At 38.3% G+C, this 26,988-nt stretch overlaps 1 protein-coding gene across 1 annotated transcript; it reads right to left on the reverse strand.

Moving 5' to 3' along the window:
• Window positions 1-1,465: 1,465 nt before the first annotated feature.
• Window positions 1,466-24,672, reverse strand: LOC104402873 (vezatin-like; the record flags this gene model as incomplete). The annotated part of the gene is made up of 6 exons (XM_010010858.1): window positions 1,466-1,613; window positions 7,270-7,419; window positions 12,417-12,692; window positions 15,448-15,623; window positions 17,982-18,071; window positions 24,487-24,672. Coding segments are annotated over 6 exons (1,026 nt in total), but the record flags the coding sequence as incomplete, so codon positions are not given.
• Window positions 24,673-26,988: the final 2,316 nt, after the last annotated feature.

The raw sequence follows: 26,988 nt of genomic DNA on the forward strand, positions 1-26,988 counted from the left end.
TGCCGGCTGGGCTTAAACCACGACACCAGCTTAACTAAAACCAATTACAGTTCAATTACTGCAAACTGCAGGTAAAGACTTAGCTTACAAGCTTGGGCACTTCTGACCGGCTTCTTGTGCTTAAAAAGAAGTGGGTAAATAAGTGGGCTTGCATGGTTGCAATTAGAACTTCAGCTAATGAAATGGCAAGAAAAAAAATCTCAGAAGCTTACATCTGATGTAGGTCTTAGCTTACAACTAAGTAGACAAAGCCTCAAAGCTTGGCAATTGCTATTACTGGTAACATTTACTGTCAGAACAAAAGAAGTCAAGGTCTAGGAATTAAGTGAATAAAATGCAACAAAAGCCAACCCCATAGAAACACAGAAGTCACATAATAATGGAATTTTCCATTTAAAAAAATAATGTTGAAAGGGGACTGCCTCAGCAGAGAATCACTGGAGTGTTGAAGGCTTGCATTCAAATTAGATCTTCTTTGCAACTGCAAACATTGACTCGTGCAAATTTAAAACATCTAACATCTCAAATGAAAATAGATTAAAAGGCCATGATACGGTGGTTGTTCTGTTCAGTTAAATGTTTTTCAAAGATCAAAGAACCACACTGGCTCATGGCAGCAGGGGTTCAAGCTCATGATTTCTACTTCTTGGTGTAACTAAACGCAGCTATTCCCTTTGGCAGTTACAATTAATTTGTATCTTCTGATGTGTCTCTTTATTGAAGTCAGGAGATTAGCTAAAAAAGATGTAAGTACAAACTTGGAAATCATTTTATTCAGCTGGGATCACGGGAAATCACAGAGCAAAAATTCATGTTTAAGAAGGAGATTGATCAAGCTGACTTGAATTTACATGATTTGCAGAAAAAAAAATCCTAATGTTGTATTTGGGTTGTTCAGTCTGAAGGCGAGAAGGCTCTGGGGAGACCTTAGAGCAGCATTATAGTACTTAAGGAGGGCCTACAAGAAATCTGGAGAGGGACTTTTTACAAGGGTGTGTAGTGACAGGACAATGGAGAATGGCTTTAAACCGAAGGAGGGTAGGTTTACATTAGCTATTAGGAAGAAGTTCTTCACTATGAAGGTGGCGAGGCACTGGCACAGGGTGCCCAGAAGAGTTGTGGCAGCCCCATCCCTGGCAGTGTTCAAGGCCGGGTTGGATGGGGCTTTGAGCAACCTGGTCCAGTGGAAGGTGTCCCTGCCCATGGCAGGGGGGTTGGAACTGGACTTTAAGGTCCCTTCCATCCCAAACCATTCTATGACTGTGAAACTTCTCTTCAACCATGTGCAAAAAGAAATAGCCTATATGCCAATAAATTTAGAAATACACGCAGCTGATTACATCTCCTCCTCAGTGGACCATGTTACTACAGGTTAGTATATACAAGCCACAGGGCTTCACAAAAACTGAAAGAGATTTTCACCAGGAGCCTGCATGGATGTGTATGTCCTTCTCAGAGAGGTTACCTTGAGCGCAGGCAAGCTGAAGCCATCAGTTAGATTGTGTGCCTCCTCTTCAGAGACCTGTTCTTCACTCAGTCCCAGACCCAGCTCCTTAAAGGGGACTACACAGATGTAGCTGGTCACATTGTCACTCTCCGAGTTCAGAGGGTAGGTTTAGCTGGAGTTAAGGTGGTTAACAAAGCAGCTTTTGTGTTAAACACACAGAAAAGGGAAAAACATCTAATTAGGTTTCTTATTTCTGGCAAGTCGTATGAAAGCACCCACATTTCACCCACATCCACCTGAATTGTGTTTAATTGAACATTTTGCAATCCTTATTCAGAGCACAAGTTTTAAAGGCTCTTAGCAGGATGAGAAATAAGACGTTGACAAAATAGTTATGTATAAATACAAACACATAAAAAGAAACAAAACAGATTGATGAAAGATCCCTGCATCCCTTTCAAGTAAGGAAAATATCTTTAAATAGTAAGTTTCCAAGAAGTAGCTCATGTTGATCTTAAACCAGAAATCATATACTTAACAGGGGAAAGAGAAGAACACTTGTGCGATTTTAAGTTTCAAAGGCAGCCTATGCTACAGACCAAACTCAGGATGATGGGAATTCCCTGCGAGTTCTGTCTGTGGAGGGACTGCTCACAATAATTGGTCTTTGACATTCCAGACAGTACTGTGAAGAACAGGAGCTCCTGATTGTCATACCATCAATTTCATTGATTACATCACCGTAAAGCCACCATGATCTTGTCAGGAACAGCAGCAAACTGTTAGCAACACCATTCAGCACATTTAAATTCTGAGTGGGAAAATGTACATTCCCAGTCCTCAGAACTGGTTACTACGTAGGAAGCAAGCACTATATAACTGATACCAGAAGACAGATAAAAATAATTCATTGACTAGGCCGCATTTATTTTAAAATAGCTCTAATTTTAGGCTAACCTCATGCTGGGGAAGGAGGAGGAGGAACAGTTCAAGATTTCGTGCATTTTGGGTCTCACCTAGTCTCAAAACAGTAAAATTTGCTTTAAAACAGAAACTTACAGCTTATGGTCATAAGCACATTTGCTCCACAGAAATATATATATACAAAAATATTTGTAAAGCATCAATGAAAATAAGACTTGAATTTAAGCTATTTTTTTTTTTCATTTATATTTCAATTTGCAAACTGAACACTTCCATCTCTTGGTGCACATAAAGCCAATTAGAAGCACTTGTCTCTTGTCTAACTAATGTTTTCAGGGGAAGCTACAAGTTCCACCCGCTTTTAGTCCCAAATTTTCTACATGCTAAATTCTCTTAAGATTGAATCTGTAAAAGTGATTTGCTCAAGAAAATTTTTATCACCTGAGTAAGTGAACACTGCATAAAAAAATCATATTCTGTGTCCCAGAAAAGAACAATGCCAAGTGTTCAGGTTCTAAGCAAACAAATACACTTCTTCCTAATTTATCCCCAAAAGAAATCCAGGAAGAAAGAAGCCTATTAAGTGTTCAGACAAAAACCTGCAAGGCAAATTAATTAGGCCCAGAATATTACTGTTGCCACTAGCATCTGCCTCACATGAATGCTGGCTATTGTCAATTAACCTGACAGCATGCCCAGCAGATGGAGCACATGGGATGACGATGACAACTCCACCAGAGATTGAAAAGTCAGGTCAAACCCCTTCAGGACCAGTTAGCTCTGAGACTAATTACATTCCTCGTTAATCTTTTCCTGCACCAAGCCATTTCCAACACATGAACACGATAAAAAGCAGTTTGGATACATGTGAATTTCTAAGTCATGTTAAGAAAAAAATTCCAGGCAACATCTCAAATGAGTGGTTTGACCAAAGGAGCCCCTTATCAATACTATGTCTCAACTAGGGATTCCCAGCGTACTCTGGCACCTGCCTGCCTTGACCTCCACTACTGCAGCCCTCCCACCCCCATTACTAGGGGATAGATGAAAGCAGAGAACTGATCGCATGCCACCATTAGCTTCCTAAGGAGTAAAGATCTAGAAAGTTTAAGCACATACACACAAACATATACATACACACAAACACACTTCCTTCACATGCTTTGCTCTAAAACACAAGTATTTTAAGTGCTAATGTTTTCTATTAAAGCCAAAATACAGTAACTAAGCTCAGGTTAATGAAATTTTATACGTCTTTTTGAAAATATTTCATTTACCTGTTTAACCTACATCCCTTATTAGCTGGGGAGAAGAGAAAGCAAAACTACTTAATAATAAACTGCCAAATCCAGAATAAAATATCTGTACAGTGAATGTCCAGCCTCTGCCAGGAGGCCACTCTTATTCGCCTACAGAAAAGTAAGAATAATAATGAACCCTTGTATGTTGCAATTTAATATTCAGATTTTGCTCTTCAAAAGCACATTCCCATCTCAAGATCTAACAGAAGGGACTCATAATATCCTTGAGAAATCCAGGCTGCTTTTTTATGAAATTCTCACCTGCTCACCAGCCAGAAGGGATAACTATACATGTGATGCATTGGCTGATCAAGAAAGAAACACTGTGTTGCAAAATGCCCAAGTACCTTTACTCAGACTTTCCAGCATCAGATTTCTGATTTAGGCTTCTATGACCCAAAGTGGGTAATGCTTTTTGTTTAGCTTACCGTTTTCTTGTTTGACCTTTCTCTTTCCCAAGTCAAAAGGTACGTGTTTTTCTAACATTTCATGATGCAATAACTATATTTTTACAGAGGAGAAGGAACTACATTTCATTAGATTTACTAGAGGAAATTTGCAATTTTGCCCATGCTCAGTGCACCTCAAAGACATAAAATGCATTTATATCTATTCCACCTTAATAGGGTAAGATATAATTAATTTTAAAATACTGCTATCCAATGTCTGGTTTTATAACACCATTTATGCTTTGCATTCAGAGAATGACACCTTACACTTACAACAAAATTAAAGCTTTTTTAGTTTATATAGTCCAATGCCCAGGTCCTACCTATCAATATAGTTCAATGGAAATGCACTATCACACCATCTTGCACTGGCTCAAGATGAGACTATTAACATAATCCAGCAAAATAAGATACAAAATTTCCTCCATCCAGCTTGCATATAATTAAACCAGTGAATAAAGCATAGATTCCCATGGCATAGAACCCACAGGGCTCTTAAGAATAAAAATATGAAGCAACTAGCATGTCAACTGAAGTACTGCCTCTGAATTATTACACAGTTTGATGCAGTGCAGAGATTTGTTGAAATAGTAGTGACCAGTCTGCACAACATCCTGTAAATACTTAATCCAAAATGCCTAATTTAAATTTAAGCCTGCTATATCCTTATCTTCCAGATTAAAACAGAAATACTTTTCTCTTTTCTCCCTTCTGTTTGATCTATGATTTTGAGCTATGTAATCTTTCCAATATGAACAAATCAGAATAAGAACAGCATTAGAAAATGCTGAATTGTTTCTGCAAGTACCCAACTGTCCCTTCACATAAAATGTAAGGAATATGTCTTTCCATGTCATTAAATTACTGATCCACCAAGTTTGATACAAATGCCTGGTATAACGCTAAACTATAATTGTATCTTTTTTGTTTTACATAGGAACAAATTTTAATTATGATGATATTAATTTATCCTACTCCATGAAGGCAGTTGTCTAGCTAAAAGGGGGCACACTAGCCACAAGCAAATACTGCTAAACTTCTAGTTTTATTGAATCGAGTAAAGATAATGTATCAAGTTTATGCAATTTTGCATTTGTGTATGCTAAATTGAGAAATATCTTCTGATCTTGTGCAAAGCAGAACTTACTAAAAAGAACCATAAAAGTCAGAATTGGCATCTGATTTCCAGATTTTGGATGGAAGTTCATTTCTGTTAAGTTATCAACATTCCTTCCCTTCAATTTATCACCTCGCTCCTTTATTTAATCTCTCCAGTTCCTTTTTCTCCTTGCTCTAGGCCAGATTTCTGCTAACAATCTGATGACAGACAAGGGCATTAAACTTGCCACAAATGGCAGCTGTGAATGCTTTTGACATGAAGGAATCTTTGGCCCCTCCAGTGTAAGAGTTCTATTCAATTGCACGAGGCACTGAAATCTATTTGAAAGATGCTCCTTGCCATATATGCCCATGTAATACACATAATGTTTACAGGCATTCATGATACACAGGTAAAAATTCAAACTAGGGCAACTTGGAACTACCTTAAAGCTTCTTTTAATTATCCTGGTGGGGAGGAGAAATCCTTTACTCACCTTGCTTACACTTAAGGACCTTACTTTCAGTTTTCATGCACTGCAGAATTGGACCAGCCTGCATCTCAGCTCACATGCTACCACGGGTTTTGCCACGATATTCTGCACGAACATAATGCTTCTCTTTCCATTTGTCAAGAGCCTATCTATACACATGCAACTTCAATGGATTTTTCAGCCGTTTATTTTTGCTGCCCTTACTACTGTGATATCTGCGTGATAATTTGGCATAATGGAACTTCCATCTTAAAAACTTTTCAAAGACAGATCTAAAAGCCAAATTATCCAAAGTAAACAAAGCCTTCTTCTCTCCCATTCCTTTAATTTAAAAGCCATTCCTTAAGTTTAGAAGTTACAAAATGAGTGGACAGTCTAATACACACCAATATTCCTTGACTTGTAACTTCCCCAGCCACAGCAACAATCTACACATCTGTCCTAACCACTGCTATCCCTCATGTAGGAGAATACTTGAGAAGGCCATGTTAACTGATCCTATTTTCAGATCTCTTGTTCCCAGAAGTGATTCTTGGTTATTTCCAAGCTAGGTATCAGTTGCTCTTATTAATCTGTCTGAACCAGTCAGAGTAATTTTTCTTCCTTCCTACGTAGCAAATACACCTACCTATTCCTGAGAGTTAAAAGTGAAGTCTTGAGCCGAGAAGGAGGATGCCTATCCCTACACAAGTTACTGGTTTGCAAAGAAATACTCATTTCCTTCAAAGTGAGCGCACATACCAGTAGCTTTATGTATTCTCCTGTGTGTTTACATGTCATCACTCAGTACATCCATCCATTTGCCAGGCAAGATATATTACTCGAGTATTATGTTCCAGGAAGACAAAAGAAGTGATTTGTCATGTCAGATTTTCACCACTTGCACTACCACCAGCTTTTGTTTCCCTGCATGCGTTTTTCCAGATCAGGAACGTACCTATTTTTTCTCTTTTTTTGCTGGAATACAGGGTGAAGACATTGATGTTTTCTATATAGTACAACAAGTATAAAAAACACAGAAAAAACTCTTGACATGCTAACACCATTTAAGAAAGTATACAATTCACCAAAGAAATACAGATGACACTTCACAAAATGGAATCTGAACAAAGTGTTCTGCTCTGATTTGGAGTAGAAACTCCTCATTCTTTAATGTGCCCAGCTTGTCTGAAACAGGAAATCAACTTACCTTTGAACACAGGGATGTTGAGTGAAAGGCCATATTGTTCAGAGAAGAGGCTATTTTGGTGCAAATGGAAAAGATGGCTAAGAGGAATTATAAAAGAAAATCCTTCAGGACTCTGAAACAGATAACAGTGCTTACACCAAGGGCACGGGTATCAGTAACTGGGACAACATTTTCAGTGCACAAAAAGTCAAAAATTTAGTGAATGTTCCAGACCAAGCATAAATCCCAATTTACTATGCTACCTTTTCTCTGTCTTGTTTAGGAATGTAATTAAATACTTTCTAGATACACTAACTCTAAACCCTGGCACAATTACAGGTAGGTAACATGGAATATCTGAACTCTTCAGGTTTTGCAAAAAGGATATTTTTTCAGCATGTACAGAGTAGCCAGTCTTGAAGCTCGGAAGTTGGCTCTGACAGAGCGATACACGGCTTTCCGGAGACCAATAAGATGCTGACTAGGATGCTGTCCAGCTTTATTAAATGGGCAAGCGGCACTGACCCTGTCAAGCAAACTTGAAAAGTAAAATGTGATACAACTGTACAGATGTCCTAAAGTATTTTTAAAAGACAGTACATCAGCTTTCTTATTCCATTACTTAGAAAACTTTTTCAAACCACTCAGTAACTATGAGAGCAAAACAAAAATAATCCATCATATCAATGATATATGTAATAATATATATTATATTATTATCCAACATATCAATGATATATTTGATCAGAATTTCAGATAAGCAGCCTGCATTCATTTGGAAACATGACAGGAACACAGGAAACACTTGTTTTCTCCGAAGTTTTCCAAAATCACACACTAAGGGTGGACAGGCCATATTATGTCTGATACAAAACTACCACAAGCCCACTGTAAACTTCGGAAATTCTAACAAATACTTAACATATACCTCTTTATATCTAAATTTGTTCTTTCGATATTTTTTGCAGAAAAAAAGTGCTACTACATATTGTTTTTCATGCTACCCCCTATATTCTTGCAACCTTTTCCATGCTCTCTTTTCTAGGTCAACAGAGATATTATTTGAGTGGTGACACAGATTTTATCATCATGCAATGAACAGCAGCTGTGTCGTGGAAGTCTGACAGGTAAACACATGAAATGTATGTAACTATGCAAGTGTATTTGAAAATATACTTTGGTGTCCACTTATACAGGTGAATATATCATTTAAAAGAAACTGTGCCATTTGCATATTACAATATACTTCAGAATAGCTTTAGAATTGTAAGAAATTGACTCATCTGGAAATAAACCGACTTGTGAACTGGGTGAATGTTAAAATATGTCTGTGTAACATTAAGCTGTAAAAAAGGAGGGAAAAAAGATTAATATCCAGTTATATAAATATTCATATACAGCTTGATACCAAACCTATGACTGAGACACTGAAAATAGCCTCTACTTGCTGGGACTGTTTTTACTAGAATCAACTCAGGAATGAACATAGTGTGGACAACAGGATGATGAATTGTGATTAATTGTTTGGAGACTGGAAGCCTGCTTCTGCTCTCACCTTTCCCAGGGCATGGTAAGGAGATGATTTCATGTCTTCGGCCACTTAAAATGGAAAAGCATACAGGGTACCTGGCAGGACTGAGGTGGACTATTTCACTGGGAACTATTTCTGTAACCTATGTGACTGAAGAGCTGACTAAGCCAGCAGACCTGACCCTGCTGGAAAAATGTCAGTCCTACTGCATGTGCTTAGTTGGACCATGCTGCACATTGACCAGGAGGGGAAATAGCTTATCACCTCACTGTCAAATATGAAAAGCAATGCAGCCCACCCAGTAAGCAAGGCTGAACTCATTATCAGTATGTTAAATATGATTAACACAAGGAGATTCATGCCAAATACTGCAGTATATTGAATACGCTAGCCAAAATACCACATTAAAATGTCTGTGTACCATATTAAATTATATGAGTGATATTAAAATGGTTTATATAACATCTCATAAAGTACTTTAAAATCTGAATAAAATAAACCCAAACTGTGTTAATTTCAACTTCTAAATGTAAATCTAAAATGCTAGTCTTGCCACACATTTCACTAGGGAACACAGCATGTAATGTAGAACATGCCAATCTTTAACGTTTCCCTAGTTTTTGAAGGTAACAGCTGGAAGTGTTTATGAATAAACTCTCCCATCAGTTTGTAGACTCAAGCCCTGGGTGAATTGTTAGAAGTAGGCTCAAAGAAAAAGAGCAAAATTCTTCTGCTGTAAAAGAGAGAAACAGATCTATGTTCTGCTACAATGATGTAAGCATTTCCAGCTCCCATACAGAACAAATATAGCACGCCTCACGCACAGCATGTACTGCCAGTATTAAACAAAACAATTTGCTTTCCATCTGGGAGGGCTTGTTTCAGTGTTTTTTATAAAATAATTATTTTTTATTGCAGTAATCTTAAATTAGTATAATTTGATATAAATGTCTCTATGCCAGACATGCCCTATCACTAAGTTCCTAATGTTCCATTTATCTTCTATATATTTTAATTGGACTTACAAAATATTATCAGCTTTGCGTATCAGCCACAAATAGCAAGAAGAAAAAAGGTTAAGGGTGAATTTCCACTTTCCTACTGCTCCAAACCATTCTACAAGTAAAGAACAGTAACTTATTTCTCCATTGGCCTCACAAGCCAAATTTTAAATAGGCTCTCAACGTCTAAGAAACTTGTAGAGACACATTAATAAAAACCTATTACTGTATTCTACCATGAAAGCAGTTCTATAAAGATGCTATATACACCAATACGTGTTCATAGAGCTTGATTCTAGTTTAAAATATAGTAGAAAGGGAGTATTTTGGAGAAAAGCTAATTATTTCAGTGACAAACAAGGAAATAACTACTCAATGCTTACTGCTGCAGCCTTTCATTACGTATTCCTACAGCTTTCATTTCATAATGTCTGAGACAATGGACATACTTTCATTACCCAGCGGAAATTCCAGGCTGCAACCCATGATCAGGCTTCATTTGTCTAATTGCAAATGAAGCCATTAGACAGAAATAGTGCCATTCTGCCCAAGTATAGCACTGCCCTATTTTGGCTATACAATTTCTGCAATCCAAACTAGCCTGGTGAGGTCTCAGCCATCTCTGCATCGCAAAGCTTGTACCATGCAGACATCATGAAATGCCAACAGTACCGTTAAAACACTTCTGAAGGCCATTCTGAAATAAGAATATCCAGTTGCCTTTGAGAACAGCTAATATAAAAGACCTGCTAGTTCCCTTTCTAAGTGGCTGCTCTGGATTTTTTTTTGGGTGGGAGGGGAATGAAGGCAAAACGATGCTTGAATTGGTTAATCATATAGCAGTCACTGTCACACAGTTAGTAAACCAGTGAACCAGGGACAACTGACCAAAACCTCATGAAGAAAAATTTAACATTTACAGAAACAGTCAAATATCAATTAACACGGGGCAAACAGGGTAGAATAAAGCAAAGCCACAGATATTTCAAAGTATATGCAAATTAGCCTACAAGAACATAGCAATGGATAATGCAATGAGGAGAAGAAACAGTAGTGGAATACAAGGAGCTTCAGGCCAGCGCTGCAGACCTGGGCTTCCCATATCAGGATTTACCTAAGTACACCTAGACAAAATCTGAACTCAGTACTGTTTAAATGTCAGCTTCAATATTTTTCCACTGACAACACGGTTGATGCACATTCCAAACAATGCTGAGCTACAAGTATGCTAGAACAGCAACATACATATCATTGAAAAGGATGTTGTGCTACCTGGTTGAAATCCCATTCCTTCAAAGATATAAAATGACACAAGAAGATACTCATTAACTTTTAGATGCAACCATTTCTATTGCCATGTCACTCTGAACAAGCTTTAAGACAAATTTACTACAGGAGAACATACAAAACTTTGTTCTGCTACGGTATATTGTAGCAAAATTCTGGAAGAAAGAAGGTAGCTAGTTTTTCAGATCATACATGAAGTGCTATCTCAAGAAAGAATTTCAGGTGCCCTGTGCAGCAGCGTCTTTTGCTTATATGGATGCAGAAAAGGACACTCTGGAATAAGAATTTACTCCAGGCTAAACCAAACAAAAACCTGTACAGCACTGACTTCTTCATACTGGACAACTGTTCCAATGAGGATGCTGGCACAGTCAAGACTTCTCCCACTCCATCCATACTCCAAAGTCTTTGGAAAAGCTTGCCAAAGTTTTAAGTAAAGAGGCTATTAGATCAAGCATCAGCTTAAAGAGCAGTCTGGTTTTTATTAATCTGTTATCTAAGATACGTAGTAAAAGAACAAGACACCAGCAATACAGACATTGACCACAAGTTCGTTTGCTTTAACTTAGGAAAAAATCCAAATGTTTTTCTCATCTGTAACTTGGACAAGCCCTAACAATAATTTCTTTTAACAACCCATTTGCAAAGATAAGACTGCCTATTGCTTAACTATATGCTTCTTCAGCAAAAAACCAAAACAAACCAAAACACAGCAGGCTAGGCAGCTAGGCAGACTGAAGACATGCTTTTGCATTCCAAAGGGAGTATGAAACAGTTCTTCAATGAAGCATACTGAAGGTATCTCAAGCTAGAAAATTAATTCAAAATGTTAAGTCTACAGATTCAAACCTACATGTAAAAACATGTGCGTGAGTGCAGAATACTTGGTCTGGCATGAATAAACAGTTCCTTGGTGCACACAAGGGAATTCTTCTACTGTTTTTAGAAATAAGTTGACTGGATTTCAGTTGTTGGCACTTCCCACCTCCTTTAACCTTAAGTCTAACTGGCACAGGTACATAACTAACCACAGTTTGTTATAAGTGAAAAGCATACACGTCAATGAGAGTGCGTAATAGCAGGCCTGTTGGCTTTTGGATTATTGCATACTCTAAACATGGTCTGATGTCCTTTCACATAGCAAACAGGTGAAAATACTCTCAATGAGTAATGTAAACTTCAGTTGAGGTGGGAAATGATCTTTGATGGTCTTTGCTGATTGCTGTGTTCTCCTTACTTCAGACTGTTATTTGTCAAATAAAAAGAGAATGATTCTATTCTAAAAATAGAATTCGTATTTGTTTTCTAAAATACGAATGATTACTTGTAGTCAGTTTATTTACACAGATTTGGTAATAAAAGACAACCCCCCCTCATACAAATGAGCCTCTAAATAACTCCTCAAAATAGTTAACTAAATTGGTTCGAAATCCATTTCTTCACGTTTTTCATTGTTAGCAGAATAGGAGATTTCAATGGCATACAGGCTTGGCGAGACTTATTTCTCCTTCAGGATGCCAGCTTTTAACAGTGAATTGTTAGAATTCATACATTTACTATAAATGGAAATTATACTATTTTATGTGAACAAAAAGCTTTAAGCATCACGTTTTTCAGTAATTCCACTTGTTATGTGAGACGGTGTAACCAGACAATTTTAGAAGGCATCTGGCTTGAATGGATCTGTGTATTAAATAAAGGGAAATATAGACTCACAGGGTAAATCCTCTGGAAATTACTTCAGTCTCTTGAATGAGCCGTAGAGCTTTCCTCACGAGATTAGTAAAAGCTCGGCTATTTGCCACTGTTTCTTCCAGCTGGATACAGTATTTTCGCAGGGACATTTGCAGTTTGGCTGTCCTCCATGTGTCCCACACTCGAAAGACTGCATAGACAAGTAGAACTAGTCCCCACAGCAGCCACAATGATTCCTTCCACCACGAAGGAAGCATAAGCAGTGCACTTACAAAGGCAAGAAGCAGCGAGACATCCCTGCAAACAGAAAAGGTATCATCAACCACAGATTCCTGAGGTCAAACGAGTGGCAAAATCATGAAGATTCTGGTTGCATTTGACATTATGACATCTTATTATGGGACTTTTATGTAGGTTCTGAAGGGAGCTGTAAACACCAAAAAATATTCCTAGTGGCAGATTTAGATGTATATGTATGTGCATGACACTAAATGGTCAGTATACTCTAAGGAAACATTTCTCCAGCTTTTTTATGGCACAAGGAGAAGAATAATGTACCTTTTTGAAAGGTCAGTTTCTCTTACACATATGACTTCAAAAAAAAAAAAAAAAAAAAAAAAAACCCGACTACTCAGCATTATAAGCCAGGGTGGGTAGGAACTGGAATATCTGTACTTCCAGGTTCAAGAGTACAGTAGGGAAGGGCATGTTTCTTTTGGTAACAAAATCCTCAAGTAGTGCCAGCTTTATTTTTTCTAGAGTCTGACTCATTTAACTTGGACATCAACGCAGCACTAGTTTTTAACACATTTTTATAAAGATGGCTTTTACAATCATTTTAAATAATGTAGCAGCTCTTGCAAATCCTTAGAGAACAGAGTTACTGCATCTCAGCAATCAGCTGTTTCTCAAGGATATTGAAAAATCTTCATAAAGCTGTTATTTTCACCTGGAAAAATTACACAAAAAGAAGAAACTGCTAGAAAATACTCTGTGTTTCATATATAGTATTATAGTTGCAGTTTTTTAAATTACAGTCTTCACAGAGATGGATGGGATATGGGCTTCAAGATGCATAACAACTTTATTTTTTCATATTTTTTGGAAAGAAAAACATTCACTTTCTTTACCCTTAAGGCTGCATATCCTGTATTCAGTTTTGGAAGTATTTGCAAGAAACATTTTCCCATTTCTAAACTAAGGCACAATCTCTGGGTTTCTATTTTCTGGACAGTTTTGTGGTCATATTTCAACAAGCTTTACAAGTGTTAGTTCTTCAGGGCTACTGATAGCTTTCATCAAAGCTCCAGGAATAAAATATTCAGATATGTAATTAACTTTAAAAAGGACAGACACACAGTCTACAACTTGCTCGGTACATCAAAAAGAAATAAAATCACACACGTAGGAAATGAATCACAACAATGAAAGACTCAAAGTGATTTAAAAGCTCACTGTGTCCATTTTCAGTTTCTGGTTAATTCAGATCATCACAGACAGACTGAAGAAGAAATTTAGACTCCACAACCCACCCAGGCAGCTATTGCAACTCATAAATATTCTTAGAGTTCAAAAGATTTCCCCCAAGTCCAGTATGAATCACTGGCAAATTAATCGCATTATTTTTCCTCACATCCTTTCCTTTTCTGAACAGAATAAATGACAACTGATCACTACCTTCCTATTAGCTACCTTCTACACATAGTAACACTATTCTATCCCACCTCAATTTTCTCCATTTTGGCTAAACAATCCTAGCACACTCTAATATTTCCAAAAGATTGTATTTTTTAAACTCATTATTATTCTTGTTCTGCTCTGGCCTGTGTCTAAATTGCCTATGCCTCTCTGAGTGCGGCATCCAAAACGAAATGCTGTAATCTTAACACAAGACTTAGGGGAAACAGACAGAAAAGTAACCCCCTGCATACAACAAGGACATCAGGATGAGATTTTTCTCAATAATTTGCTGAAGCATTCAGTTTATACTCGCAACCATGTGCAGATCCTTTTCTGAAGTAGTACTGCCAACCCAATTATTCACCACCTATGTTTATTAATTTGATTTTTCCTTCCCAAGTGTAGCATTAGACTTTTGTCTATTGACTTTTCTACTGATTTCAAGATATTTCCCAAAGCTACTTTGAATTCCATTCTGCCAAAACACTTATGACTTGGTGTTGTCTGTAAGCTGAGCAATATTCACAAATGTTTTAAGTGTACTTTATCATCTGAACAGTTAAAGAAATAATGAATAGTGCTAGGACCAGGACAAAGCACTGGAAAAGTATGGTTCAGAAGTTCTCTTGTTTGACAGAGAACATCAATAATGACATATTACAACTTAAACAGCTGGGGTTTTAACATGCTGTAGCTTTATAATAATTTTATCCATTTTCCTAACATAGCATGAAAACATAGCACTGGGCTGTGTTATGAAGTATTTTTTTACTGATTCCTGTCTATTTGTGAGCAAGACACTCTGTCAGAACACCCACTGTCCTTGCTGTTTTTCAAATACAGGTGGTACCTATTCTGACACTTCTGCAGCTATCTCCTTCAGTTTTCCAGGGTGAATTTCACCAGCCTCTGCTGGCTTGAATGTATCTTCTTTAAAAATTCTTTAATCTGTTCTTCTGGTATTCGACATCTGAAAAGTAATTGCACACACCTCCCCGACAGATTTTATGAAAACCACAGCAAAGAAGACACTTTTCAATTCATTCTTCACAATCATCTCTCATTTATCAAAATCACCACTCTATGGCTTTAGAAATTCATGAATTAATCAACCATGTTAGTTCTTCCCTAGAGCACATATTAGGGTTCATGTAGCTATCTCAGATTAAAACTCACTCTTTCAATAAAATGCCTGTGAAAAAAAAACCCCATGCTTATATAAAAATGTGGAGAACAGTGGACCAAAACTCTAAGACCCGAGGAAAAGCAAAAAAAACCAGTTACTTTGTTGCTGCATTTTATATAAAGAACACACAATATATTTTTGGTTGTTTCTCAGTGAATACGGTGATAGATATTGTCTGTACAATACCAAATATTAGGAGTTGCTAGGGAGCGTAGCGTTGGAAGCTGTCTGTTTTCCTGTTGCTTACACTGCCCTGCAGACAGGATACTGGGGTCAAGGAACTCAATCAGTTCCACATCCTCCTGCAGCAGAACTTCCTGTTGCAGGATGGTACGGAGCGTGTCAAATCGAAATCCAACATCCTAGCCACAAATGGGCAGGAGAAAAAAACAGGCATTAGCAGAGAATATGCAAATTCTTAAAATTAAGTTAGCAGAACAAGGAAAACACACAGACACTCTACACTTTGATGACAACAATCTGTTCCCAAAGACTACAGAATGTTTAGATATATCACAATTAGCTACTTAAAAAAAATTACGTACTCCCTAACAGTTCAGACTTGCAGGATGCATTGCACTGGCTTTGTGATCTGACCTAGACAGTAACAATACCTGGAAATGTGCCACAGACTATGCCAATATATTTGCGTAAGAATTGGAGAGGTACTATATCTATCAGAAGGTCATTAATAAAATAGCAAACACTTTTTTTTTTTTGATGTCATGACATAATTTACGTCATTAACACCCAAAAATTTGGAAGAAAAAGGGGGATATTACAGATTAGTCATTAAAAAAATCACCCGTGGATACTTAAAAACATTAGGGTAAATGCACTGGACTCAAGCCCTGAGCCGAGACAGTGAAGTCCCCTCCTGCAGGATTCTGTGCCTTTCCAAAGGAACTCAATCCAAACACAAACCAGCATGGGACTCTGAAGACCACACACTTGCTGAACTTCAGGCAAACTTCAGGGAGTTACTTATGGATTTGATGCCATGATAAGCATTTGCTATTTTTTCCTTACGAGTATAGCTCTTCAAGACAGATACAAAGCTCTTGAAGACAAGTATATCCACCAGAGAAATTTTCATTTGCATACCACACCAAACTATAATTACAAACCAAGTTAAGAATGTCATAACAAAACCCAACAAACACTAAACACGTGCATCTTTACATCAAGCTAGATTACAGGAGGGAAAGGAGAGTATTTCTGAAAACCCTCTATTAGAAGCTTTTAACAGAAGTATGACATTTCACAGTAAAAGATCTGCTTAGTTCTGCCATTGACAGATTGAGAATCTTTAAGAAACTGTAAGATAGCTCGTCAAAAGTTTAATTCCATATATTGATGTCACTTGAGATATTTTGCATTCTACTTTTAATAGCAAACATTTGTTTCAGGACTGTGTGCAAGAGGAAACTGCCTCCTCTGACACATCCTGTGTCATTTCAGTACCCTACTATAGCAAGCAGCAGGAGAAACATGTTTTCCGTATTCTTTGGTTGTGTCTCCGTCTCAAGAAAGTAAGGCTAAAAAAAGCTGTTAAGATAATACCTTTGATTCATAGGGGAAGAGGGAGGAATTAAAGAAGACAATCCAAGATCAATAATAAGAGGAAATTTTGTCCTTTTGAGATATGGGAGAAGAAATAGCTATTGGGCTCGGCAGAACTCAACTTTTTTTTTTTTGAAGCTACATCTGAAGACATCATCCCTACCTCATAGTAATAAAAAATAAATCAAAATGCTAACTTACAGATTCTAGGACAGTCTGACTAATGTAACACTGGCAAGCCAGACTAGGAACCTGGAGCAGGTGGGTGCAAGTTAAAGCAGATCTCAGTTAAGCCCAGGCTAGAGACTGACCTGGCTGGAAAGTGGCACTGCAGAGAATAGGTGTAAAGGCACCATAAAACTATTTTTAACTATTTGGGGTAGAACTATGACCTTTCAATCTACCTCATGCAAGCTGACTTGGGCTCTGAAAGTTCCTGCAGGCTCCAGAAGTAGAACACAACTTCTGGTGGGCAGATGGACTCCCAATCTGCTTCTGAGTTGCTGAGAGCACACAGGTACTACAGAGAACTGCTCTTGCCTCTCCCGGCAGCCAGACTGTAACACTGTTCTGAAGTATTGTAACAGAGGTGCCCTAGTTTGTTTCGCTTTTCCCAAATGCAGAAGCACTGTGGACAGCAGTGCAGGAACAAATGGGTCAGGATTGGTTCAGGGGTAGTAGAGCTACACTGGGGTGGTGCTATGCCTGAGCTAACACACAGAAACAGAGGGTGAAGCAATACCCAGGTGAAGCTCTAGAGATTTCTGTCTTGAGCTGTGTCTGCAAAGCGCTAGGCTGCAGTATTTGAACTTTCTCAGCCAGCATCTCCACACTGCCTTCCATCAGAGTGTAACTACTCTGTAAGTTAACACCTTTCAGCTTTCAAGAATTTCTTTAATTTCTCTAATACATTTTATTTTCATTTCTCTTCCACATTTTGAAAATCTTCAACCTGGCTACTGATATTGTTTCTGTTCTTGTGTGCTCAATTTGCCTGGCACAGTAACTCTGAAATCCAGAATCAATATTGTCTGAAGTAAAACTTTTAAAGCCAAAACCAACAATACAGACCAAAGATGGTGGCCAGCGGATGAGGTACAGAGGAGAGGAAGACTTGTGGATTAGGAAAGGAAATGGAAAAAAAAGGAATCACTTACCAATCGGTGAAGTATATCATCATTTTTCTTGTAATGTGGAAAAGGAAACCAACTTCTAAAGAACTCAACTAGTTTTGACAGGATGCTTTGCTGAAGGGAACAAAATCACTCCAATTAGAAAAAAAAACCCACAAAACCAAACAAAACAAAGGCAAAAATAAATAACAACAGACAATTCCTTTATTTCTGCATTTGCTTTTCTTGTTAACTCAGACCCAAGTACCTGTAAGGAAGTTTCACTTACTGTGTCTGGCCTAACTTCAGAGTACCCTAAGGAACATCTGCTTCCCGTCAGTTTGCCTGTACACACAAGAGCGTGAAATAAAGCTTTCAGTAACCCCACCTATTTGGAGCATAATGGATTGTTATGTTGTACTGTTAAAAATAACTACAGCTAGAATTGGTTTGATCTTAAGTTGGCAGAAACTGCATCGCTATGAAAAACCTTCTTTCTCCTTGAGCATAAAAAAAGCAGGTTAAATGGCTAATGGGGAATGAAGAAAAGACCAGGAGAAGAACAACCTCTCTTTGGCAGACCACCACAGAGTGAGGAAGAGACTTTAGAGAAGTAGTGAACAGAGACAGGGAAGAGTGACTGTAAGAAGAGGAACTGTCCCAGAACCTCCCTGTCCCAACCAGTCTGTGCTATCATGTGTGTACTTTGCTTCCATGCTACTTCCCATGCCTGCTAAATCCACACTCATCTGAGCTATAAATGTAACACTAGTGAGGCACTCTGTCTTGGTCATCACCCATTCTACTCATGTATCTTCCTAAAATATGATATATGAAAGACTATAATTAAATAGATGCATGATATTACTTCAGTCTGTAGCCATACAATAAGAAAAAGGTTTTGACATGCATTGTATATCTACTTCCCTCAGACTGAGCTGACGGGGAAGTGTTTTTCAAAATACTTACCTTACATGTATTTCATGATTTCTGAGGCCCTACCTCTTAATCTTCAGACTGCTGACATGCAATACAATCAACCCAAATGTAGGCCCCAAAAAATTAACTGTGGAGTACCTACAAAACAAGGAGTACCTCTCTCCTTGTTTTGTTGGTTTGGGGTTTTTTTTCCCCCCAAATATAAGGTGGAAAATAGAAGAGTAAAACTAAGCAACAGGAGCTTGGAGCTTTGCCGTTAGCACTGTGATGAACCTGACAGCCCTCTGCAAGGCAGCATGACACAAGTTTGGTGCAGCAAGCCAGGGCAGAAGAGCTTTGAGTAAACATCAGAAAATGTCACCCTGAAGCCCTTATGCTTCAACAGTTTTTGAAATAACTAACTTTGGCATCCATTTATGTACCTAAGTTGAGCTTTTCTTTACGTATATCTCATCTTTCTGTGTACAGTTAGAATTGCAGACCTATACCAAAAGGAAGTGTTTTTAGGTCAGCGGAGAGACAAACCAACAGGGGTTTTGTAATGATAGCTCTTCCCGATACACAGGCACCACTGGAGCTATCCCAACAATCCACACTCCTTAGACTATGGAATAAATCCAAGGGATTGTATTTTGATGTTGCTCAAGGGCACTGACGTAAGTTGGAAGAGGAGAAGTGTCACAAACTGCAGCACTGAATTATCCTCCCAAGTTTCTTGTGAAGTGGTGAAAAATAAAACAAAATTTTCCAATTACAATCTGTAGAAAATAAACCAAGGTCTTTGCTCTGCATTTGAGCTGCTGACCAGATACTTCATTCAGAAGTACTTTTCCTCATACTCTGAAAGCAGGGTACAGAAAAATTGCCCATTTACTATTTAAAGTGATACCTCCTGGAGCTTCCCATTTTCAACTGTTCAGCTTTCCTAAGTCTTTGGGGTTTTTATCATGAACATTTAAACCTACATCAGGATAATTTTAAACTGCCACCAGCTGATTAAACTAGACTGTGGAATTACTAGAAAAAAAAACCCCAGCAAACCAAAACCATACTAGTGTGCTATGTAAATAATCTTTTGGTTTATTTTCTGTGTTTCAGTTTAAAAATAAAAATCTGAGCTTGCATAAACACTCAACAGGCATGTCAGAGCTTGAAAACATAAAACAAGACAACCCACTGTCTTGGGCTGTGACCCAGTAGACTACAGTAACACATTAAATTATTCAGATCCTTGGACTAGTGTCTCACAGTTTGCATTCCCATTGGGAGTGTTACTGACAAGTAAAACAACTTTCATCAACACACAAGTCAGGTCATGTTGTGAATGCTTCTGGAGCATTCTTCTCACAGCTTTAGAACACCACTCAGTCAAGCCCTCTGTAAATTAACTAACAAAGATGTATAACTCCTAACATTAAAAACCATAAAAATATAAAAAATATTTTAGGTACATTCATTTGAATCTAAAATAAAATCCTAAGGACTACTTCCCTTTTGCACAGGATGAACCTGAAATGGCAAGCTAGCAGGTATCTAAAATATCATCATTCATTCACATCGGCACCTTTCACTTCTGTGCACTTCAGAAAGGAGATAATGCTACATATTCAATACTTCCCAGCTATCAAGAGCTAGCTTTAAGTGGCTGGGAGCCCTAGACAAAGGCAAAGGACCGGTCCCTCTGTCTTTCCACATCAGGTCACCTGCACCACTACTGAAGGCTAGCCCCAACACAATCCTCAGTAGCTGCCTCCAGCCCTATTCTAGTGATGAAATATTATCATATCTAAGATGGGATAAGGTGTGACAGTAATCAATTTAAGCATTCAGATATGCACAACAGTCTAAGAAAAAGACTGAGAAAGAAAAAATATAAATGGGAGTAAATATGTTCTGTAAAGATCAAGCAGAATTACTCAGATAGGATTTAATTCCAGAAAACAGGTCTAGGAGCTCTTGCAAGCAGTGCTTTGGAGTATCAACTGATCATGAGACCAGAACTTTACTGTAATTTCCTCCAGAGATTAGTACAGCCAGGAACACTGCACCTATAATTAGCATGCTAAATCACATCTCTATACTCCCTCAGATGGGAGCTTGGCATTTCATCAGCCCTTGAAGCCTTGAAGCACCTTTACCTTTATCGAGCTTTTCAGCTCAATGTTCACATGCAGGACAGCAAGACACAGCAGCAACGTTTGTATCGGTCACTAGGAACCCCTTTCTTTCCCAGATTTTTTTCAGTCCCTGAAATCCCAAACCAAATCTTCGCCTTGCCATAATCTTGCTACATGTCACCAGAATGTATTTGCACAGGGTTCCTACTTGACTGGATACATGAGTAGTAAACAACCTCAACTCAAAGATAAAGCAATACTGCAGCTTTTCCATTTTTATTTTAATAAAGTGTTCAAGGCATTTGTAAACTTGCTTTTCAGAACAAAAGCAAAACGTACACATGTATGAGACATCACACAGCATGGAACATCATCTGTGCCCTGTGATTGTATTTTGAACTACACTAAGCCTCAACAAGATCATTTTATATCAGGACTATTGGTAGGTACATATTCAGAACATATTCAGACTATGGGTAGGTACATATTTGTTTCCCAGACATTTTATAATTTCAGTAGATTAGGCCAACGAAGGCTGAGAGAAGGAAAGTGATAACTTGCTCATGTAAATTGAGGAAATGATTGGATGGGGATGTAAATAATTTGCCTGTGTCATACATGTTGCAGCAAAGTCTCAGATCCTTCTAAATCCAGTCTACTTCCTTAAATGTGTGACCAGCTGCCTTTCCCTCATTCTCTTTCCTTTTGAGACACCCTATCAAAATGGGACACAGAAATAAAATGACAAAAACAGACTTTCGGACATCAGATTACAAAAGAAAAGCGTTAACATTCCCAAACTGGTACTGGAACAGCAGCAGAAAGAACCTATATCACTAGAAGTTACACACAGGTTTCTTCCTTATTTCCACGACATATCCTTGTCTAGACAGAGAAGAGACAATGTGAATGTCATCCTAGTATTTGTAAGAAATGAACAGCACATTTTCACACACCCACTCCCTTCAAGTTGCAAGGCAAACCATGGCGAATTACTTCTACATCTGACACAATACTGGAGGACTTGCTCCCAACACAATAAATCTAAGTGTAAAATGCTTGAGGGGAAGGAAGGGGAAAAAAAAAACAGAATCCTTAAGGCTTTTCAAAGCAGTGTAGTTAATCCTTTTGAGATTCTTCACCCCACAGCACTTTTGTATTAAATTTGGAAATCATATATGTGAACACAACATCGTACTGCTTTACTTTCACAGAAGTATGCAAAATAAAGTAATGCAGCTAGCAAGTGACACTGCATGCACTACTTCATAGTAATGAACAGATAATCAGCCAATAAAGAATGTCACTCTAATTTTCAATTAACAGTGGTTTAATTAATGTCTTCCTGCACTAAGCCAGAATAGGTATCTTCAATGTAAATGTACCTCAAAACTGCCAATGGCTTTTAAAGGGAAGATAAATTTTTGGTGGTTTCTTAAGGGCTATGGTGACAATAACTGACATTTCTGAAAAGTAAGGCGAGTGGTCCTAATATTTCCATGAATATTTTTAAAGGTAGTTTAAATTAAAGTATAAAAAATGATGAGTTAAACCCTGAATTAAATTCAGCCTTGCCTTGTGACCACTGATAGAAGCAATCATATTCCAAATGCAATAGCTATCCACATCACTAGTAACTAGAAATCAATTTATTCATTAAATTTGAAATAATCTTACAGTAGAGAAATCAGTTGAGGGAGCATGAAGACATTGCAAGAATCACTTCTCCTCCCCTAAATTAATCTCTTTCGTGGGCTCACAAATCCTCAGCACATGAGACCGGAGTTCTGTAATCAAGCTCCTTCCTGATTCTTTTCTACATGATTACTGAGCTCTTTGAAAAGCTGTAAACTCTACAAGAACATGGCTGAGCAGTACGAAACTTAGAGATTCTTATTATAGTATGATTATTTTTCACAGGCATCTAATCCATGTACTCGGCATGCAGTACTTACTGGTCTGCTCAGTGGATATGCACCCTGCATCTTATCTACATGGTCATCTTTGATCAGAAAGTGGGGCAGGAGAGAAGGGAGACATGGCACACTTCCACATGACTACAAGTCTCAGAAACTGGGTTCAAGGTTGTGAAGCAAAGTGCGCAGTGCACGAGCCCAACAGGTAAAACCAAACTATGACCCATCTATACATGAATCATAGAATCATAGAATAGTTAGGGTTGGAAAGGACCTTAAGATCATCTAGTTCCAACCCCCCTGCCATGAGCAGGGACACCACATGCTAAACTATGTCGCCCAAGGCTCTGTCCAACCTGGCCTTGAACACCGTCAGGGCTGGAGCATTCACAACTTCCCTGGGCATTGATTCCGACAGGACTGAAGATCAAAGCAAAATGTTTCATGTTTTATCATCCTGTCTTTTCAAATGGACTAATGAGTGTGTGAGGAAGCTTATGAGTCTATACAGAGAGTGGTTGAAATTAATATCACTATGTGAAAATATGACCCATCAACACTCCTCTGAATACTGCCAGATGAATAAGCTTCATACTGCAATTTCTAAATTTCCACTTCAAAGACTGCCTGTCAGTGCCTGCAAGTATACCATAGCAAACATCTCAAAAAACACACATTCTTCCCCCAGATCAGAAAAAAAACCCTGACTGATGTTATCTACATCAATTCATACATTTCCAAATCCTACCCTTTGGAATCCTACACACAGCAGAATAGATTAAAAATCCCACAAGAAAAATGCTTCTGACCTAAAGCAAAGGAGGAACAAGAGGGACACATACAAAACAGGAAAAAAAAATTGTTGACATAAAGCCTTGTGACTATTACTTGGCTAATTCCTTGAAGCATCTGAGAACCAAGTAGCAGGTATGTCAAGATGGCATTATTTGAGAAAAGATCCCAAGAAAAGCAATAGCTCTCCTCATCTGCCCTATCTACCAAAACCTGCAGGGAGACCTTATGGAGATTTCCTGAACACTCATCATACCGCCTATGTTTGGGAAAAATAGGATGCTCTCCCAATTCATTGCCAACTAATTGGGAGGGTAGAACATTGTGAGGCAGGAAAGCAGCAGAGGTTACAAACAAGGGGAAAGGAGTTGTGAACCTCTGATTTGAAAACGGCTGAAGAGGTATGAAATAGGAAGGAACAACAGCATAAACAATAGGAAAACTGAGCTCTGGTAGATTTATTCCCAGAATGTCATGCTAAGGTAACATAATAATATCGAGTAAGTAAGATAACTTACAACACTCAAAAAATTCATTATCAACATTTCTTGCTTCCTTAGCATATGCAAGGGCAAAGAAACACTCCAAACTATACTGGCAAACCATGCACTTCCAAACACATTTGCAGACAAGATATGACAATTGACGGGGTTTGTTTTGTTTTCTTTTGGTTTGTTTTTCTTTTAGTAAAGTAAGAGGTTTATCTTTATCTCCTCTGATTTTGCCTATTTGTGAAATAATGTGGTTCTCCTTTGAGAAGATAAATAGAAACGGGAGAGTGCTCACTTTCGGGGCAGCATGCAGAGTCCGCTCTCTTTGGCTTTCCGCTGCTGCACATTGCTCTGCTTTCTGCGACACAGATGAACATACTTCAAAATCTGTGTGTCCCAAATCCTGCAGATATTGGTAGAGTGGGGAATTCTGAAAAAGAGTTAAAAATGAAAAATAAAAGAACAATGTTAAAATCATTCCCTGTTTTCCATAAAACACAACTGCGAATACAGCAACCACACAACCAGCAAGGAAGGGATTGAGAGCAGCCCTGCAGAGAATGACTTTGGGATAGTGGTGGATGAAAAACTGGATATAAGCTGGCAATGTACGCTTACAGCCCAGAAAGCCAAATCATACTCCGGGCTGCATGGCCAGCAGGTTGAGGGAGGTGATTCTCCCCTTCTACTCTGCTCTTTTGAGACCCCACGTGGAGTACTGTGTTCAGATCTGGGGTCCTCAGCACAAGGGAGACATGAACCTGTTCGAGCAGGTCCAGAGGAGGGCCACAGAAAAGATCAGAGGGCTGAAACACTTTTCCCTTGAGGAAAGGCTGACAGAGCTGGGGTTGTTCAACCCTGAGGAGAGAAGGCTTCAGAAAGACCTTACTGCAGCCTTACAATAACTAAAGGGAGCTTATAAGAAAGATAGGGACAGACTTTTTACCAAGGCCTGTAGTGAAAGGACAAAGGGGAACAGCTTTAAACTGAAAAAGGTTTAAATTAGATATTAGGAAGAAATTCTTCACTATGAGGGTGGTGAGACACTGGAACAGGTTGCCCAGGCAAGTTGTGGCTGCCTCATCCCTGGCAGTGTTCAAGGCCAGGTTGGAGGGGACTTTGAGCAATCTGGTCTAGTGGACGGTGTCCCACTGTGGTAACAAATTGTTACAGTAAAAGTCATTAAGTTGCTGGTGCAAGTTGAAGATGGCTGATCCACTATGACCATGTACCAACATGGCCAAATCTCCAATGACTGCTTGCCATACAATAAAACATGGTAGCAATCATTCACACAAGCTGAGCAAATTAACTTGTTACCTCTAGGGACTTTCTTTAACTCCATCACTATAGTGCTATTTTGAGCACCCTTACCTATTTAAAGCATGCAAAGTCACACTATTGCAAGTTCTGCTGAGTTACAACCAATTCAGTGTCCAGTCATCACCTGAAACTGAAACATTTGTACCAACTCACAGGTACAGGAAATTCCCCTCACATGACCATCCTGCAAAACACTAGGATAGGTTAATGACTCATTTCCGTGTGGGCATTTTTGCAGTGTGACAACTCAGTCCTACCCTTTTTGCAAGTACCCTTCTCCAGTGTTAAGTACTTTTTCAAATGTGTCTTAACTCTAATTAAACAATGTGCTGTTAGGACTGGCTGAAAAGAAGGTGTAGAACGTGCCACTTTACCAGAATCACTTAATTAAAATGGAAAAGAAAACATAATAGACTAGAATAGTTCTCTTATTTAAGACAGTTAAATTTGTGTAATAACTTCAGGACTTGTGTAATAACTTCAGGACAAAACTCAGAGAATGAATGGATGCACATAACCTTGTCTTCTTAAAACCGTTTTCGTACAGAGCCAGGCTGTGCACTGTCAGCACATCTGGAACAACCTGAACACCCCAAGAGGAGATGCTTTAGGTTGCGAGGCATGGAGATTTCAATCAAAACCAGCCAGAATTTTCGCCATTTAGATGAAGACACATAGACAAAACAGTGGTTCACCAGAGAATGTTTTATTCAAAATCATAGTGTTGGTGCTCACTCCAAGCAGGAAATTGTATCTAGGCTCTTGGCAGACCTGTCCATCATCTTGGCCATCATCTTGGCCATCATCTTGACCAATTTTTCCCTCTTACTGGGTATTTGGCAACATCAAAACCTTCCATCTAATTGTAATTAATATTTTATACTCTACAGAAATAGTAAAAAATACACCATCTCTCCAAATGTTAGTGAGACGAGTAATTTTATTTGTTCTTGTAATCAAGGTCGAATACAGGCTCCTGACTAGTTCTACATAAATCCCTTCTGATTAATTTTTGAAGGCTTTTACAGGGTCTAATTATGGGTAGCTTTGCAATTTTTTATTACTGATTGGAACTGGAAATCAGTTTTCTGACTACTGAGTTAGAAAATTATAACTAATTAAAATTTAACTTGAATGTTCATCACGTATTTCTTCAAGTTGATAAAAGTTCTCCTCTTTCAGTGTATCAGAAAGTACTCAGGCTATGATAATACCCTTCTAACACATTTCTCTGGCTTCACATGCTTTCTCTTTCCCATTTATTGCTAAAAGATCACCAGCAGAAGTTAAGTGCACATTGGAAAATCTCACTTACATGACCAAGAATCTTGCTGTGCCTAAAATCCCTCATGCTGCAAGAGTAAAACCAACATTGTTCCTCCTTCTGAATCCATTAGCAGCATTTAAGATGTGGGTAAAGAAAGCACTGAGTAGGCCCTTGTGACATTATCATAGAATCATAGAATAGTTAGGG

The sequence above is a fragment of the Nestor notabilis genome, unplaced genomic scaffold, assembly GCF_000696875.1.
Source record: "Nestor notabilis isolate BGI_N333 unplaced genomic scaffold, ASM69687v1 scaffold18893, whole genome shotgun sequence".
Lineage (NCBI taxonomy): Eukaryota > Metazoa > Chordata > Aves > Psittaciformes > Psittacidae > Nestor > Nestor notabilis.